General features: G+C 41.7%; 1 protein-coding gene across 1 annotated transcript in view; it reads left to right on the top strand.

Annotated features, from left to right (window-relative positions):
• The window catches only part of hcn4 (hyperpolarization activated cyclic nucleotide-gated potassium channel 4), a 73,859-nt gene that overhangs the window by 15,238 nt on the left and 42,161 nt on the right, over positions 1–16,460 (top strand). The window contains exon 3 of the mRNA XM_071528829.1: positions 6,771–7,194. Within this exon, the coding sequence (XP_071384930.1) occupies positions 6,771–7,194 (424 nt within the window). The remainder of the gene's footprint in view (positions 1–6,770; positions 7,195–16,460) is intronic.

Raw genomic sequence — 16,460 nt, 5'->3', positions numbered from 1 at the left:
CCTCCATCTTTTATAGAACTAGACTTAATTTCTATAATCATCCAAGGTACAGCTGCAATAGACACGATTTTCACTTATTTTTAGGCTGGGCTATAGGCACAGCACTATACATTGGCCTAGGGTTTAACATATTGCCAGTTTAACATTTTGAAGAGTACATGCCTGGAGGCATGGTCAGAAGGGCCCAGCCATTACTAGGGTCAACTAGTCTTGTTTATCATAGTATTTGTAACAATTGGGCAATAAAACATAGGATAAAATCAAAGAACATTTCTACAAATGAGGCCCCATCTCTCTTTCTCTCTCCTCCTACACCAGAGAATATCACTGCTGTATCACCACTGCAAGGACACTGCATTTTGTTTTCGTCAAGACAAATAGCAGATCCATCTATAAGTGTGCGATTTGGGATGCACACAGAGATATGGGATTGTTTTATGCCTTTGCAATGTCCTCCTAGCATCCCACACTCGCTCAAGTGTATTTATAGAACAATGTTCTTCTATGTCAGGGTCCCAGTGCATAATAAAACACAGTAAATGGATCCCTGCTATGCTTAGGTGGGCTGACCTCCATTTGGAGGCAACCGCAAGAGTGAAAAGGAGAAGTCATGTACATGTACACATGCAAGCATGCACACACACACACACACACACACACACACACACACACACGCACGCATAAACCCACACAGTATACACACGCACGCGTGCGTGCATGCACTCACACACACACAAACAGTATGTCAAGGGATTCATAGGGGCCTCTTTGAAATTCTGCATACTGAGCGTCTTGTTTGTCCCACTATATTTTAGTGGGTCAATCAAAACAATCTTTCTATCTTGATGAGACTATGCGTCCTGATTATCTTTTTGTATTGGAGCGCATGCCATGCATTGCCCTTGATATTTGGAAAGAAGTGTTTGCACAATGAACGTTAAACGTACAGCAGCTGCTGTTGATCTTACCAATCCCCACGCTCCTATAACAAGTGAAGCTTGCTCAAACAGGTGCCAGCAGTAGCTGTGCTCTGCCAGAGTGAGGTGCAGAGGTGTTTAACAGCATCCTGTCTTGATGTGCCTTCTGCTAGGATGTGCAGGAGCTCTCCTCTGCCTCATGTTCTCTTTTCTGTTCTCTTTCACTCTCTCCCCTCACTCTGTCTTTCAAACAGCATCATCTAACTGCTGGCTGGGTCTTTTCTGCAAGGTATATATTTTTTTCCTTGTACACCAGACGTCTTTGTCAGGCTCCCAGCACTCTTGTCTTGTTTTTTCTGCTGCAGAAAGATATCCTGTGTTTTCAACTTGCATTCATATTACATTTAGTTGTACATGTTTTGTATTCATCTCGCCGTGCACACACTTGCTTACTAGCTAGCAGAAAAAAAAAAACACCAGGATGAAATGCATTATAAGTGTTGTTTGTGTCTAAAGGTAACCACCAGCATGGCTACTGCAGCAATTCATAAATAGGTGCATATTCTTATTTGTTTGGGGTGGCACAAGCCAGAATATGGAATGCTGCTTTTTGCATAACATTGACTTAGTGCTGAAAAGACCTATTATGTAGGGCTGGGTCCTCAGTGATGGCAATAGCAAAACAAAGGCAAAGATTTGCAGGTGTTACAGAAACTGAAAGACAGACATAGGCTAATCTTAGTTCATTGTGGTTGGACCCCATTATGGGCCATGAGCGCACCTCCATCCTGTTAGTATGCTATGTATTTAAATGCACAGGCTATCTGGCATTCGTAATGCTGGGGAATGTGGGATTGCGAGGAACAAATGTCATTACCTGTGCTTGTGTTACTTCCTTTGAAGTTTTTCTTGTCCTTGTGGGCTTTTAGTCTTAACATGAGCAAACACAGTGGCAGCAATGTCTTTCCAAATATAACTCCACTTGACAAGAAGCTGAAACAGTGGATACCCTTTTACTTTGAAGAATTCCAATTACTGTCACTGTTTCCTCAGTGTGTGTGTGTGTGCATGTGTGTGTGCATGTGTGTCAATGTGTGCAAGAGAGAAGAAACTGAGAGATGTGTGTCTCTGTGTATGTATAGATGTATGCATGTGTGTGTGTGTGTGTGTGTGTGTGTGTGTGTGTGTGTGTATGTGTGTGTGTGTGAGAAGTGCTTGTAAACCCTAATCCTGTCACACTGCAGCTTGAGTGTCTGCTAGATAGCAGGCTGTGTAATTTCCCAGCAACATTTTTCATTCAAAGGAATGTAAACTGTCCACAGACAGTTATGTGTTCTCAGAGGCAATGAAGACCTCTCGACACCTCTGTAAACAGTAAAACAGAATAGTCATGCTGTAATACAGAAATCAACTGAAAAGACAACAAAATTGTCTCATTTTGAGACATTTAATCACAATTTCTGCTGTGACCAACACATACATTATGTAAGGGATAATGCCCGACGAGGTGTCCATTATCAGGAATTAATGGACGACGGGGAGGCCAGAACCATCCGACGCGCAGCGGAGTCCATTAATTCCTGATTATGGACACCTCGCTTATACCATGGTCACTTGCCAAAGAAAAAAGAAAATAAGACCATTAATTTATATTTTCATGCGTTTTGTAATCAAAATCTAAAGTTTTTCACAAGCCATAACTCAGTGTCCCTGGTAACACCTGAGGGTTTGACTAATACCTGGAATAATCATTACCATCCCATAAGGTTCTTATGCAATGGAAACGTTGTTCACTACTCCAGTAAATAGGACACACCTTAGATACGACTTGGCAACGGGAGATATTTCTAGTCCGCTCAGCTCATAGAACCCTTAGAACCCTTTCTGGCTCAGCTATGATTATGCTAACGTTATGCTAGCAAGATTCAAAGTCAGTAACATTGCGTACGGTTGACAAACAGCAAATATAATTTTACAGTATGTTTAACAACAAGACTAGCTAGCTATCCAGCCATGTCATTGTCCCCAAATCAATATCAAGATTTTCACGAACAAATGAGATAGGCCATGTGTTACTGTCGGCCGCAGCCTGAAGTAGCGAGTTGAATAGCGAATGGGATGTGAGATGATCGCTTACCGTATGTGATGCAAAGTATCAGTCAGTTCAGAGGGGCAGTGTACTTCTTGCAGCTTGTGTGTTACAGTCGCCGTCCTGTGGCGTTCAGAGGATAAGGCACTATGCTATGGCTACTCTACGCTATGGCCAGTGATTACGGTAGCACCACTGGGAAGATATAGTGGCACAAGCCCTTATTTTTAATCTGTACTTTTTTGCTTCATAAAGCCATTAAATGCTTTTTTTTTTTTTTTGGAAAAAAAACAATTTAGAAGTACATTTGACTTGACCTGACTGGGACCAGAGTTCAACATCCGCAAGTTGGTCCATTGTAAACCCATGGGTTGTTTACTTCCGCACTCTGTGACACAACCATGTAATCAATAGACCTTGGCTGCAACAAGGAAGTGAAAGAGCAGCAATCAGTTTCTGTAGTCCACCTAGCTTGCAGTAAAAATGGATCTTCTGTCATGGCTATGTCTGTAGTATCCTTTCTTTCTTTTTTCTTATGGCCCTGCTCTTGAAATTGGTTTTGTTTGGAGACAGATGTTTATGGTGGGGCTAAAGTTGGGCGACTAAATCATCCGCGCTTACTGGACCAATCCACAATGCAAAAACCTGCCTCATGATCCAATCCATGGAGCACCCAGGATATATCATCCTTAACACAAAAGAACCAATCTGGATTCAATTACCAAGCCAGCAGAGAGTGCAATTTATATCCAAACTCTCTGGCTTGGAAGATGGACGAGGTCATGGTACACTTTGTAATTAACAGTTAACCCTCATTGACCTTTTGAATGGGAGCCTAGGTACCACAAGCAGGAGTTGTGATTTACAGTACAAACGCAAATAGCTTTCACATCAAGCTGCCTGCTGCCGGGGCGGGGAGGTTACATATATGTAGGTCATTACTCCATCATTACATCCTGTATACAGGCCTGCTGCCTGCACACATGCACAGCACACACAAGAGTCTCAAAGGTTAAAACAGGCTAGCGTGTCTGGGTAGTGTGTCTGGGTGGCTGGTAGTGGCTGTACATTGAAATCTTGGAAAAAGTCAAAAAACATTCCAAGGCATCATACTATAAAGCAAGGAATCTCTGTCTGCATGTGTGTCCTTATATATATCTTGAGAACTGTTCGTCCGATCTACTTCACACTTGGCGGGTGTATTGCTGGGGACCCAAGGACGTGCAGTGTCGAGTGTGAAGTTGTTTGGATGAGCGGTTCTCAAGAAAGCTGCAAGCAGCAATACCGGAGGCCAAGCAATCGGCCCGTTCCGAACAGGTATGTTTTGAATGGGCACTGCACTAGTTTCTATCAGTGAGGCCCCATCTCGCTCTCTCACTCTCTCCATGTCCCCGCACCCTGCAGCAAATAACTTCTGCGTTGATGCCACCATGAAGGACTTTGCCTTTTATGTCCAGAAAGAAAAACAGAATACAAATCCATAAATCCCAGTTAGGGATGCACACACAGATATAGGATTTGTATCCACACAGTGTGTGTGTGTGTGTGTGTGTGTGTGTGTGTGTGTGTGTGTGTATGTGTGTGTTGGGGCAGGGTGGGGAGTGTTTGGTGGCGGTGTGATAGCTGGTTATCAATAGTGTTGGGAAGGTAACTTTTATAAGATGAGATGAAACTTTATTGATTCCTGTTGGGAAGTTAGGTAAAAGAGTAATGAAACAATAATGCGTTAAAATATTTGTAAATGTCGGGATGTGGGGTTCTATAAATGTATGCTCGTGCTCAATATCAATATAAGTATGTATAAACATAATAAATAATTAAATAACCTAACATTTAAAGCTATCAGTATGTATACCATATGAAATAGTGGAACCATTATGAAAATACCACTGATACAGGCAGAATATAACAATGAGGGAGATATGAAGTGAGATATGAAGATGTGAATTTACAACAATGTACAGTACATCATGTGCAAATGTGCACTGTATTACTCTCTACTCTCTATATTACTCTGCGATTACTATAAAACTTACTTTTGAATTACTTTGCCTCTAAAATCAATAAAATGTAAACTTACAGTAGGACTTTTCTAATCCAAATGCCTCAGAATTGAGGTTATTTTGAACCAAAAACATGTTAAAATAACTGAAAAACCGTGAGAAAAACACCAAGGCAGCTCATTTTCAAAAATCCCAAAACTGGCTAACTGTAGCCCACTGGCTCAGCATACATGAGCAGTGAATGGATGTGTATGTGTGCAAATGTAGCCATTTTTATAGTCACACTCTTTACTGTATACTTGCTGAACTACTGCTGCACTTTGGCTTCATCCCAAGAGGAATTGTTCGGAAAAGTTTTGCTTTTTATCATAACTAATTGGTAGAGTTTTGGGTTCCAATGTACTAATTTGGTTCCACTGTGTAACATCAATAAAGAATCAATCAACAAAGAATTGTCTGCAGTATTGTATTAATGGGGGATCAGACAAATACAAAAAGCTTCAGTATCTCTGTGGCATCTACTGCAAAACAATATTATGTAAGACTGTGGGGCCCTTCACCATTGTATGCCCTCCTAAAGACATGTAATTACTGTCTAACCCACACAGACAAGCAGAAAACACACAGGCACATACACACATGGGCACACAAACGTGTAAATACATACACAGCATAGGGGATACATACAACGCAAACAGATACATACAGTATACTGTATGATTAGAGTACACATTAACATTAACATTAGACCTATGGTTATTTTGACCCATGAGCCTGTGTGTGTGTGTGTGTGTGTGTGTGTGTGTGTGTGTGTGTGTGTGTGTGTGTGTGTGTGTGTGCGCGCGCGCGCATGTGTACATGCGTGTGTTCATTGTGTAGTGTTTACTGTTTATTTTTTTCATTATGCCGGTTTGAATTTAACCAACCCTGTATGATCTGTAAATTATGTTTATGTTCATTTTATCACAATTAAAATGACCTTTCCTGCCTCAAACATGTTATTGAGTAATCCAGCAAGTAATCACATTTTTTTCGTATGTATCTGATTTCTGTGGGGATTTGAATAATTGTAACCAATTGCAAAATAAATGTTAACTGCAGTATGCTTTAGAGAAGGTGGATTGTACAGTATGGGGCACAGTTTATCTGTAAAGCCTGGGGAAAATGGCAACTCCCTTTCTTTAAGAATATGTTTTTTATACATATGATAATATGAGATGTATACATAGATGTGTCTTCTTAGTCCATGTGGGCCGGGTGCTTAGAGTGCATGATACTGAAATAAAAAAAAGTATTATGTACACAAAATTACTGTGAAAGTAGTTGATGAAAATCTCCCTAATACATAATGTCCTTACAACAGTGTAACAACACCATTTTAATTAATCCATTTGCATGGTGTGTTACACCGTTTAAGTACATTATGTGTTAAGGAGATTTTCATCATGTACCTACACAGTAATATTGTGTACTTGCAATTTCTTTTCCATAGGTTAATGCACAGGTTAATACACTGGAATAAGGCCCTTGTAAAGTAAAGTGTTACCAAATTATTCAACAATATCTGTTATTCCCTAACCATAATAGGCAAGGTGTGAAAAGCACCGGTACTTAGTAAACTGTTGTAGGGGGAATAATGTCTGACTACCTATAGACACTGCAGTTAGTTAGCTGGAGAAGTGTATTATGCTGTGACCATAGCCTTCTCTCCTCCACCCATCTCTCCCTCTCTCTCTTTCTCACTCTCTCTCTCCCCACAAGGTTCTACTGGGACTTGACCATGCTGCTGCTGATGGTGGGCAACCTGATCATCATCCCCGTGGGCATCACGTTCTTCAAGGACGAGCACACGCCCCCCTGGATCGTGTTCAACGTGGTCTCCGACACTTTCTTCCTCATGGACCTGGTCCTCAACTTCAGGACGGGCATCGTCAAGGAGGACAACACGGAGATCATCCTGGACCCGCAGCAGATCAAGATCAAGTATCTGCGCAGCTGGTTCGTGGTGGACTTCATCTCCTCCATACCCGTGGACTACATCTTCCTCATCGTGGAGACGCGCATCGACTCGGACTTCTACAAGACGGCGCGCGCTCTGCGGATCGTCCGCTTCACCAAGATCCTCAGCCTGCTGCGACTCCTGCGCCTCTCCCGGCTCATCCGCTACATCCACCAATGGGAAGAGGTAGGGGAGTGTGTGTGTGTGTTTACGTCTGTGTGTGAGAGAGAAACTGAGAACATATGAGTGCTGTGAACTTGTGCATGTGTCGTATGCGACCCAGTGTTATGCATGATGCAGTATGATGCGTGCTGTTTTCTGCGCCGGCCTTTGCAAACCGAATTTCATGGACGACAATAAACGGTATCACATTATATCACAGAAAGAGAAATCACATTGATTGACAATCATGAGAGTGTGCTGTAAGTGTGATGAAGCAAGTCAAACAAATAGGGCTTCACTTCCTAAAGCCAATTATAGTCCACATGGTATTTCCATCCTGGGGAGCTACTGTGAGTATGTTTGCAGAGCTCCGTACCTTCCCCTTTCCCCTGAGGGAGGAAATATGGATGGATGCCGCCTCTGATTATATCCACCCTTGAAGGAGAAGTGAAGAGGCTCTTCGCTGTACCCGAGCCACCAATAAGCTGATGAAGCTGGGATGTTGATTAGCATTTCTCTGTGTGTGCCCATCTAGCTAGCGGTGGGGCCACAGAGCCTAGAGAGGCATTGTTGCAATACAAGCATGATTATAATTGCGGTAATAATTAGAAATGTTCCCGTTGCCCTCGCTGGGTGGATCTTGTTGTTGAGTTTCAGAGGTAAAAGGTGCAGAGTGAAGCATCAGAGTGTCAGCGTGGAGCCAACAAGAAGACGCTCAGCCAGAGGATTAGATTGGTGGTTTAGATTAGTTATTCGTCGATTTACACAAGGTAACTGTGTAATTGGTAGTATGCAGAAATGTATGGCCAGGACAAGATCTTTTTCAAACGATGGTATCAATTTATTTGTGTTGGCTGGTCACAAAAAAAAGAATAATAATGTATTTAAATATGTATTAGAGAGAGCCCTCCCTCCAATTCAAACAGGCCTATCAGGTCAGTAATGACAACCAAAGCTCTTGCCTTAGTCATCGTTTGGCCTGACCACAAGTTTCTCCATACCTCCACTCACCCCAACCTATAACAGCAGTGGTATTGATAAGTGTTTGTGGAGTCAAAATGCAGATCAAATGTGAGGTGCAGAGTGTGGGCAAAAACAAAACCCTATATCAGAGGAAAAGTACAGGGGGAAAGTGCAGAAAGAACAATGAACTCGGAGCCAGCGCCTGAGAGAGCAACAGCAGCTGAAGGTGAGACAGAGCCGCCGGTAATACGGGCAAAAACGTTTACTATGAGCTCCTCAACTCAAGAACTCTCTGAACCAGACTTTATTGATGAAATGAGAGAATTGATGTAGCGCTCTAAAAAGACTGAGGCATTGCTTTTTGAACAGATCAAACAGATCAGAGATAACATGTAGCAGAAGACTAGACAGGACGGGTTATCAGAGGAACTTTCTATTCAACATTTTCCTCACCCTGCACCTACTGGCTCCCAAAGGCCACCCACTGGACCTCCCACATTTTTGCCTTCGGTTATCCAACTCAGAGACTCCATCCCACCACTTCCATTACTTATTATACAGTAGGTTGCAGTGAGTGGTAGTATGGAGAAGTGTGTGGTCAGGACAATGAGCAGGACAGGAGCTTTGTCAAACCAAGGTAGCAATTTATACACATTGTCAATAACAAGATAAAACAGGTAACACATTCCCTGCTCATTTCATACCTACTTTTTACAGAATATAGCTTAATAAAACTATACTGTGACATTCCCATTCTATTATTCATCCGTCTTAAAGGCCCAACCTACTCACACCTCCAGACAAAGGACACACTGACAGAAAACAGGTTACATTTTTGAGAATAACCTTGGATTAATTGGCACAATTATTAAAAATTATTATTATTTGTACATCACCATTGTCCTATTCTTTATTTGTTGAGAAAGTAAATTAACACTCTAAATAATTTCCATTCATTTGCAAACAAACTGTATGAGCAATCAGAATAAATTCAAAACATGACTAATGTTTCATGTTAGATGAAGGCTACATTACAAAGTGCTATTTTTTTTCCACATATCCTCCCTAAAAACACACATAGCCCCCTGGATGCATGCATTTCATCAGAGAGGTTGGACTGCAGGTTTGGGCATGGTGGAGCAGTTTATGGTTTATTGCCTTGGTCGAGAGCACTTTGACAGAATCTATGGGCATGGTTATGATAAAGATGTAATACCAGCAACCCTGCAATACACCCTGTTGTTGGTGTCAAGGATCAAAGAAACAGCTTTCAGTTACTAGTCAGCTTCTCTTCCTCTAGGCCAAGAAGCCATTTAAAAGATGAGTTTTACACTTACAGATGTAGCCAACACATACATCCTACTTGTTTGCTACACACACTACAAGCAGCAGTATGCTACATCTGCACTGCTTCATCCTTAAGAGGAATTAATTGGAACATTTTAAGTCCCATGACACATTGAACAGTAACTGGTCATCTCAGAGTTGAGATTTGTGTTACAGTGTTTTTGATAGTGGCAGGACAGATGCATGCTGGGTCAGTTGCTATTCTTGGTCTGGATATACGTATTCTATTTAAATGGGAAATTCAGTTGGACATAAAAATATCTTTTCCAAAACTAGAAACAAGACTAAGCTGTGCTGTCAATGGGCTGAAGACCAGAGCTGCTCCATGGTATTGAATGGGAAACTTTATGAACTGTTACAATTCCAAATGAGCTTCATTTCATACTAGCGTCAATACTACTGAAGTAAAAAAGTATTCCCAAGTACCCGTATCCTCAGCAAAACACCCAGAACAAAATCAGCGTGTCAAAAAAAATCAGTCTCTGGTTCGATGTCAATCTAGCAGCTCCAGGCGCTGTCTCTCTTGATGCCATCATTGATTAGAGTCCTGGGGCCTCATTAATGAAGGTTTGTGCGCACAATTTTTGTGCTTATGACCAAATCCAAGCAAAGTTGAATTGATCATACGATTGAATGGAGAACATTTTCATAAATTAGGTCCTTGGCTATGCAGTGCCGTGCTTTGGCTTTATTTTTAAAAATGTAGACCCGATTGTTCAAGGTCATAGGATCGATACATGTGAATTCTCTTTTAGTGTGGACTTTCTCCCTAATTTTACACTGGATTGACATTATAGCCATGAGAATACTGATTAACGACGCTGTATTAATCTCTGCCAGTGTGTTTTCACGGTGTTGTCAAAATGCAAAGCCGCTCAGTTATGTGGTGGGTGTGTTCACCTCAGTCCTTGACATTACATGGACAATTGGAGAGGTTTGAATAGCCGGCTGATTGCCAATCACACCGCAGCGTCCCTGGACCCGCCCAGGGGCATTCTGAAAAGTTGCTGCTTTTCAAATATTGAGATCCAGCGACAGACGGGCGGAGACAACCCTGGCACTCTGGGTAAAACAGTGTATATGAGTGTGGTGACATTAATCATGCAGGGCCTCTGTGATGCCATTTCAGAGAGAGGAAAAGTTCAAATGAATCACTGGAGGAAAATCCCCGTGCCACCCTCTGCCTCGACGCGTGCCTGCTGCTGTACTTCTGAGCCCGGAATGAAGGCAGGGATTCACTCAGCTCAGGCCCACCTTCATTTGAATAGAGGGGAAACACTGGCAATGAGATCGCACTGGTCTGCCCAGTGCAATGTGGCAGAAAAGGAAGGAAGAATGGAAGGGAGGGAGGGAGAAAGAAAGAAAGAATAATGTGAGGTATGGCCAAATCTGGGCATGAATGTTTTCAGACTGACCTAGCTTCACTAGACACCACAAGCCAAAGAAACTCTGAATCTTTTTACGTGCACATCTATAGTAAACGTGAATCAACAATCAACAACGGATTAAAGGTTACTGTACCTGCCTTATGTTCAGCATCTGGACTGAGCTAATCATTAGTTCATTAGATTGTTTTATCTGCCAGAGTTTAATCCACGGAAAATAACAATGACGTCACCTGCTGAAATATCCTATAGCCATGTGCTGTTGTAATTAACGTAATATGAATAACGATGAAACGTCATGATATATGAAATATCTGACAAATTCTGATGAATTAAGTATATTTGAAATGGTAGAATGAGATATGAAGAAAGACTGAATTTATTTGTTTAGGATTTATTTTTTGCATTTAATTTGTTTATTATGATTTTTCTATCCAATTCATTTCTGTGTGTTCTATTCATTGATTTAAAACATTTCCATTATTGAGACACATTTCTGTCAGTGTCTCTTTGCGGCACACCCACACTTGCCTGATTAATGAATAGCACTTCAGAGTGGCTGAAGAGGAATTCCTCTCGGTCTCCTCTATCCAAACAGGTCACCTGACTGTGACTATACCTGCTCACCATCACTTCCATTAATCCTAGAGTAGCACACTATTTCAGAGAGAGAGAAAGAAAGACAGTGGCAACCGCCGCATCTAAAAACCAGAGAGACAATACAAAAAAGGAGAGGGGACATTACAGTCATGGAGCCAGCTGCCATTTGCATGTTTTATGTGTGCCTGTGTGGGTGGTGTGTGTGTGTGTGTGTGTGTGTGTGTGTGTGTGTGTGTGTGTGTGTGTGTGAGGCATGCTGATGAACGCTGGTTAGGCAGACAGAGTGAAAGGCCAGCTCTGCCTCAGCGCCAGAGCGCTCCAGATGCAACCTCACAGAAATGTCATCTGTCACCGCAGAATAACTTGTCGCCGAGATCTCACCACCTGAGTGACTTTCTGACTTTTCCCATCGACAGCTACACTTCAGACCATGTGTATATATCGCTCATCGCCATTTGAATATTTTGGTAACACTTTACTTTATGCTGGCCTTATTCCAGTGTATTCACCTGCATATTAACCTGTGGAGGAGAATTGTAACTAGACAATAATGCTGTGGTATACTGAATGAAAATCTCCTTAATTGATAATACTTACTAAGGTGTAACAAAACAATATACATGCACAATTGCACACTGTACCTATATTGTGTTATGCTCTTTAAATGCATTATGTCTAAGGGAGATTTTCATGAAGTACTACCACAGTATTATTGTGTCCTTATATTACCTTTCCATAGTTAATACACTGGAATAAATTGCACTGCAAAGTGTTACTATTTTCCCCCAAATTTCACTGAATTGAGAGAGAATATGCCTGTGATGCACTGCGCTGTGTTATGTCTAGCACTTGTAGCTCCATTGAATTGCATTGTATTGCTTGCTTCTCCAAACGTAGTCCCACAGTGAGATGTATTTCCCTGACATGGCGGGAGCTGCAGGCCTGTGATGTCCTGAGCAGTTAAAGGGGCACAAAACAAAGCTGATTTATCTTGCTCATAAACTCACACCAAGCAGTAAATAGTCTTGCACACATTCATTTGGTTTGAGAGTTATTGAGAGTTTGATTTTGTCCTCAGAGTGATGTCATGCAAAGGACACTTCTTCCGGGAACTGGTGAATACAGTTACTCGATGACAGGGAAAGAAATATTAACATATACTGCATGGTTTAAAGCTTCATGAAGAAATACTGTTGGGAAACAAAAACAATTAGAAAGTTTTTTTTATGTTCTTAGTGCAGTGAATAAAGCTTTTTAGGAATTCAAGTCAAAACAAAGGAATATAACAAAATGCTGTATCTATCAAAATAGAACTCAAATGCATTATAGGTGAAATGCCTCTTTAAGTTGAAGTTACCTGCTCTCCCCTCTCAAGTGCAGTAGAAACGAAATGCTTTTCTCTGAGGCCACTGAAGTGACACTGTCAGCAGTACAGACCTGGCTATTACTCACCCTAATTGCCTAGATTATAATCAAACATGCACACATACACACACACACGCACACACATCCTAAAACCTAATACTAATCCTTATGTGTATTGCAATCCCATTTGTGTGCTTATCCATCATGTTGTTTGTGTGTGCGTGTTTGTGTGTGAGTGCACCTGTTGTTTGCATTTTGCTTTGTTTATGTGAGCTATAATTGCATGCCTTCCGGAGCAGACTGTGCTGGGAGGCGATGGTGGCAGCCTAAAGGTTAGAGATGTGGGCATGTGACCAGAAGGTTGTTGAAGTGTCCTTGAGAAAGATGCTTAACCTCCAGCTGCTCCAGTGGGGCTTCCCAGAGGCCACAATGCAGTAGTTGTACTGAGAAACTCCCAGACTGTGTGAGTGTGTGCAGCTGTGTTAGTGTGAAAAAAGGGGCCAAAGCGGGGCCTTTTGTGTTTCTGAATCATCAACTATCTGTGAACTAGGGTTCCATCTAGGGTTCACTGATATGGATTTTTCAAGGCCGATGCTGATGCCAATATACAGTATATAGATGATGTCTCTAAATTTGACTATTTTCATGCCCCCAAAAATTCCCAAAATGACAAGGCTTCAGTGTTTCCCCCACATAATGTAATTCTTGCCAGGGTGGAAAAGCCTTTGAAACACCATTGAGACCATGTGACACTGAAATCTTTGAAACCCAGACTAATGAAATTATTTTAGCAACCCCTTACGGCAGGCTGAGGCAGGTTTCATTGCAAATTTTACAGACTGCCACCTCTGAAATTGTTGAGTAAAATCATGTCCTCATCTCCATCATATCAGCAGGGAATGACACTGACAGGCTGATATCTGTATAACTGTAATACATACAGTACATGGTGGCTATCATAAGCATTATACCTACACAGATATTTCCTGATCAAATGTGCTGAGTAGTTCTAGCGTTGTCACCAAAGCTGTGACAAAAATGATTTGTCAATAACCCCTTTTATATGTTGGACTAGATAAAAATGATACTGTATGTCGCACAGTTGTTGATGACTCAGCCTGCACTCTGGGGTGTAACATTTTCACTGCTGTGTTAGCAAGCGTGAGGTTTGTTTACAAAATAAACCTATAAAAGGTTTTACCAGTTTGTCAACACCACAGCGTAGCATGCTTACAATCTGAAATAAAGCAAAACAAAAAGCAAACCAAAGCACAAAATGCTCCCAGTAAGTATTTCATCAAGTATGGTGATATCTGCTTAACTGCAATCATATTTTATCACTGCTTCTTTCTTTGCTAATTATCTTTGCCTCCTGAAAAACAACAATCCCGTCATCTGCTACTTGGCTAACCGATGCAATGCTCCTCTCCCACCGTCCAACTCACGAATCCCCCGCCTGTATCTCCTTTTTGTCAGAGCTACTTGTCATGAATGAGCTCTGATTGCTTCCATTTCCTCTCATAAGTAACGCTCCGGACTTAAGGGGCGTTGTTACGACCACCATGTTGTCAGAACGCTGTTTACAAACAAGGAGGTTGCGCTGAGGTGGCGTCTATATGGCGCTAACACTGTCTTGCATAATGCCGTTGAACACGGTGTGCAGATATCCATCACACACACGGGGGAGACTGCTGCTGTGTGCGTCTCCCCTGTCCCCCCTCCTGTTGTCACATTTCATCGGGATAAAAATAAGAGCGTGACCGGATATTCTCCTCATTGGAGTTGTCTCCTGTTGACAAACCAGTGACTTGGATGAGATTAGTCAGCCTGTTATTAAATCAGATTCGAAGCAATGCACTAATGACTAAGCTCCGAGGGCTCCCGCTCGTCGTACTCGATGCCTGCAACATCTCCGACCTAGTAAACGTTGCTTTTAGACTGGAGGGAGATGCATTTTTGGAGACAGGCACTGAGGCCTTTACTGAGGGGGGTTTAAAAGGCAAAGCAGCAAGATATTCATGGGAAGATGACTCAACCGTAGCTGTGTAGTAGAGTGATTTCAAGTGGTTATGGAGCCATACCACCTGTGTTTATTTATTGCAAGGTGGCAGGGAGTCTATCTCTATTAATATTGGCATCTGGGATTGTTAAGATTTATGGCTGAGGCTGCCTGAATGGCCGTGTGCTGCATAGTTAGGGAGAAACAATCCGATATGTCAGTAAAACCCTCAGGTGCTTTGATAGAAGTCAGCCACGTGGGGCCAGAAACGGAGAGCGGCGCCTTTCATTTTCGCCCAGTAAATCTGCACAAAATATATAAATAAGGTAAATCAACTAATCAGACCCCCACTCACTGACCCATTACCTTGGCCAAGGACTGCTCTTTCAGAGATAAGAAAGGCAGGAAGAATAGATTTAATGGGCTATTATGGAGTGCACAATGAGGCTTGCCAGTAACAGTGACAGGTCCTCAACGCTCTGAATGTGCCTTGTGTGATATGAATATCCACAGTGGGCTCGCTTAAAAAAACTATTACACAGAAATGTGTAATCCTGCACAAACCCAATGGCACGTCTCAATAGGGAGCAGAGCGGGAGCGGGGGTTTTGTGATCCGGGCCCTCCAGGCCTGTTTAGACAGATGATGGAAGGGTGTTCCCTGCGGTCCACTCCCAACCCTACTTCTCATTCTCCACATGTGCTTCGTCCACCATGACAGTGTGCATGAGCGTGACATTTTGGTCAAGGTATTTATAGTGAGAAATCTAACCCCCTGCACACAGTCTGCTCCCACAATCTGCCATCATGACGGATGATTGGAAAAAAAAAAAAACACTGACGGGTGTCGTGGAATGATGTGATTGATAAACTTTATTTGGGAAATTTTCAAAAACCGGAAGGCGCAGGATGTGACAATTAGCACAATATATGCAATTAAGACAATACAGAGAAATGAAAAATGAGTACTCTGAGATTTCCACAAGAAAAAGAAACAAAAAAACCCCTACCATAATCCACAGGTCAAAAATCTGTTGTTAGAAAATTATGTTTTTTCACAATATTTTGCACCTGTAAAATAACGTGTGTCAGATACATATTTTCATGAAAATAGACAGTTTTTTATATTTTTGATAGAGCAATTAAATCCAGTTCACGGTGTTTACATGTGATAGCATTTTCATTACAATAATGCAGTGGTAATGCAACCAACAACTGTGCAATAACAAAACAAAAGTAGCCAATTTGTTGCTTGACATAAAAAAAAAAAACTAAAAACAACAACTACCAGAAATATTACTAGAAATGTAGCTTTCAATGTTTAAAATGTATCAATAAATAAATAGTGCAAAAACAAATTCAAGTAAATCAAACAACTACATCACAAAGTGCATAACAGTGAAAGGATGAACTCAAACCCAAAAACAGAGGGGTTGGGGTTGGGGGTGGATGGGGTGTGTTGAGGTTCAGTCACCAAATTGGCATCAGCAAATCAGCAAAACAATATGAGTGAAGGATTTTTTATTTTTTTTTAGAATTGTTGCTGACGCCATCATGCCAAACATTCATCATCATTAGTGGTGCGGGCAGCAAACACCAGATGCCTCGGTATAGCGCTACATTGACTGTGTCT

This window comes from Centroberyx affinis, unplaced genomic scaffold (assembly GCF_046629955.1).
Source record: "Centroberyx affinis isolate AG114_WGS23_722 - 3 ecotype Tasmania unplaced genomic scaffold, CSIRO-AGI_Caff_v1 ptg001734l_1, whole genome shotgun sequence".
Classification (NCBI taxonomy): domain Eukaryota; kingdom Metazoa; phylum Chordata; class Actinopteri; order Beryciformes; family Berycidae; genus Centroberyx; species Centroberyx affinis.
The sequence above is the reverse complement of the archived record's forward strand: the minus strand, read 5'-3'. Positions and strand labels throughout refer to the sequence as shown.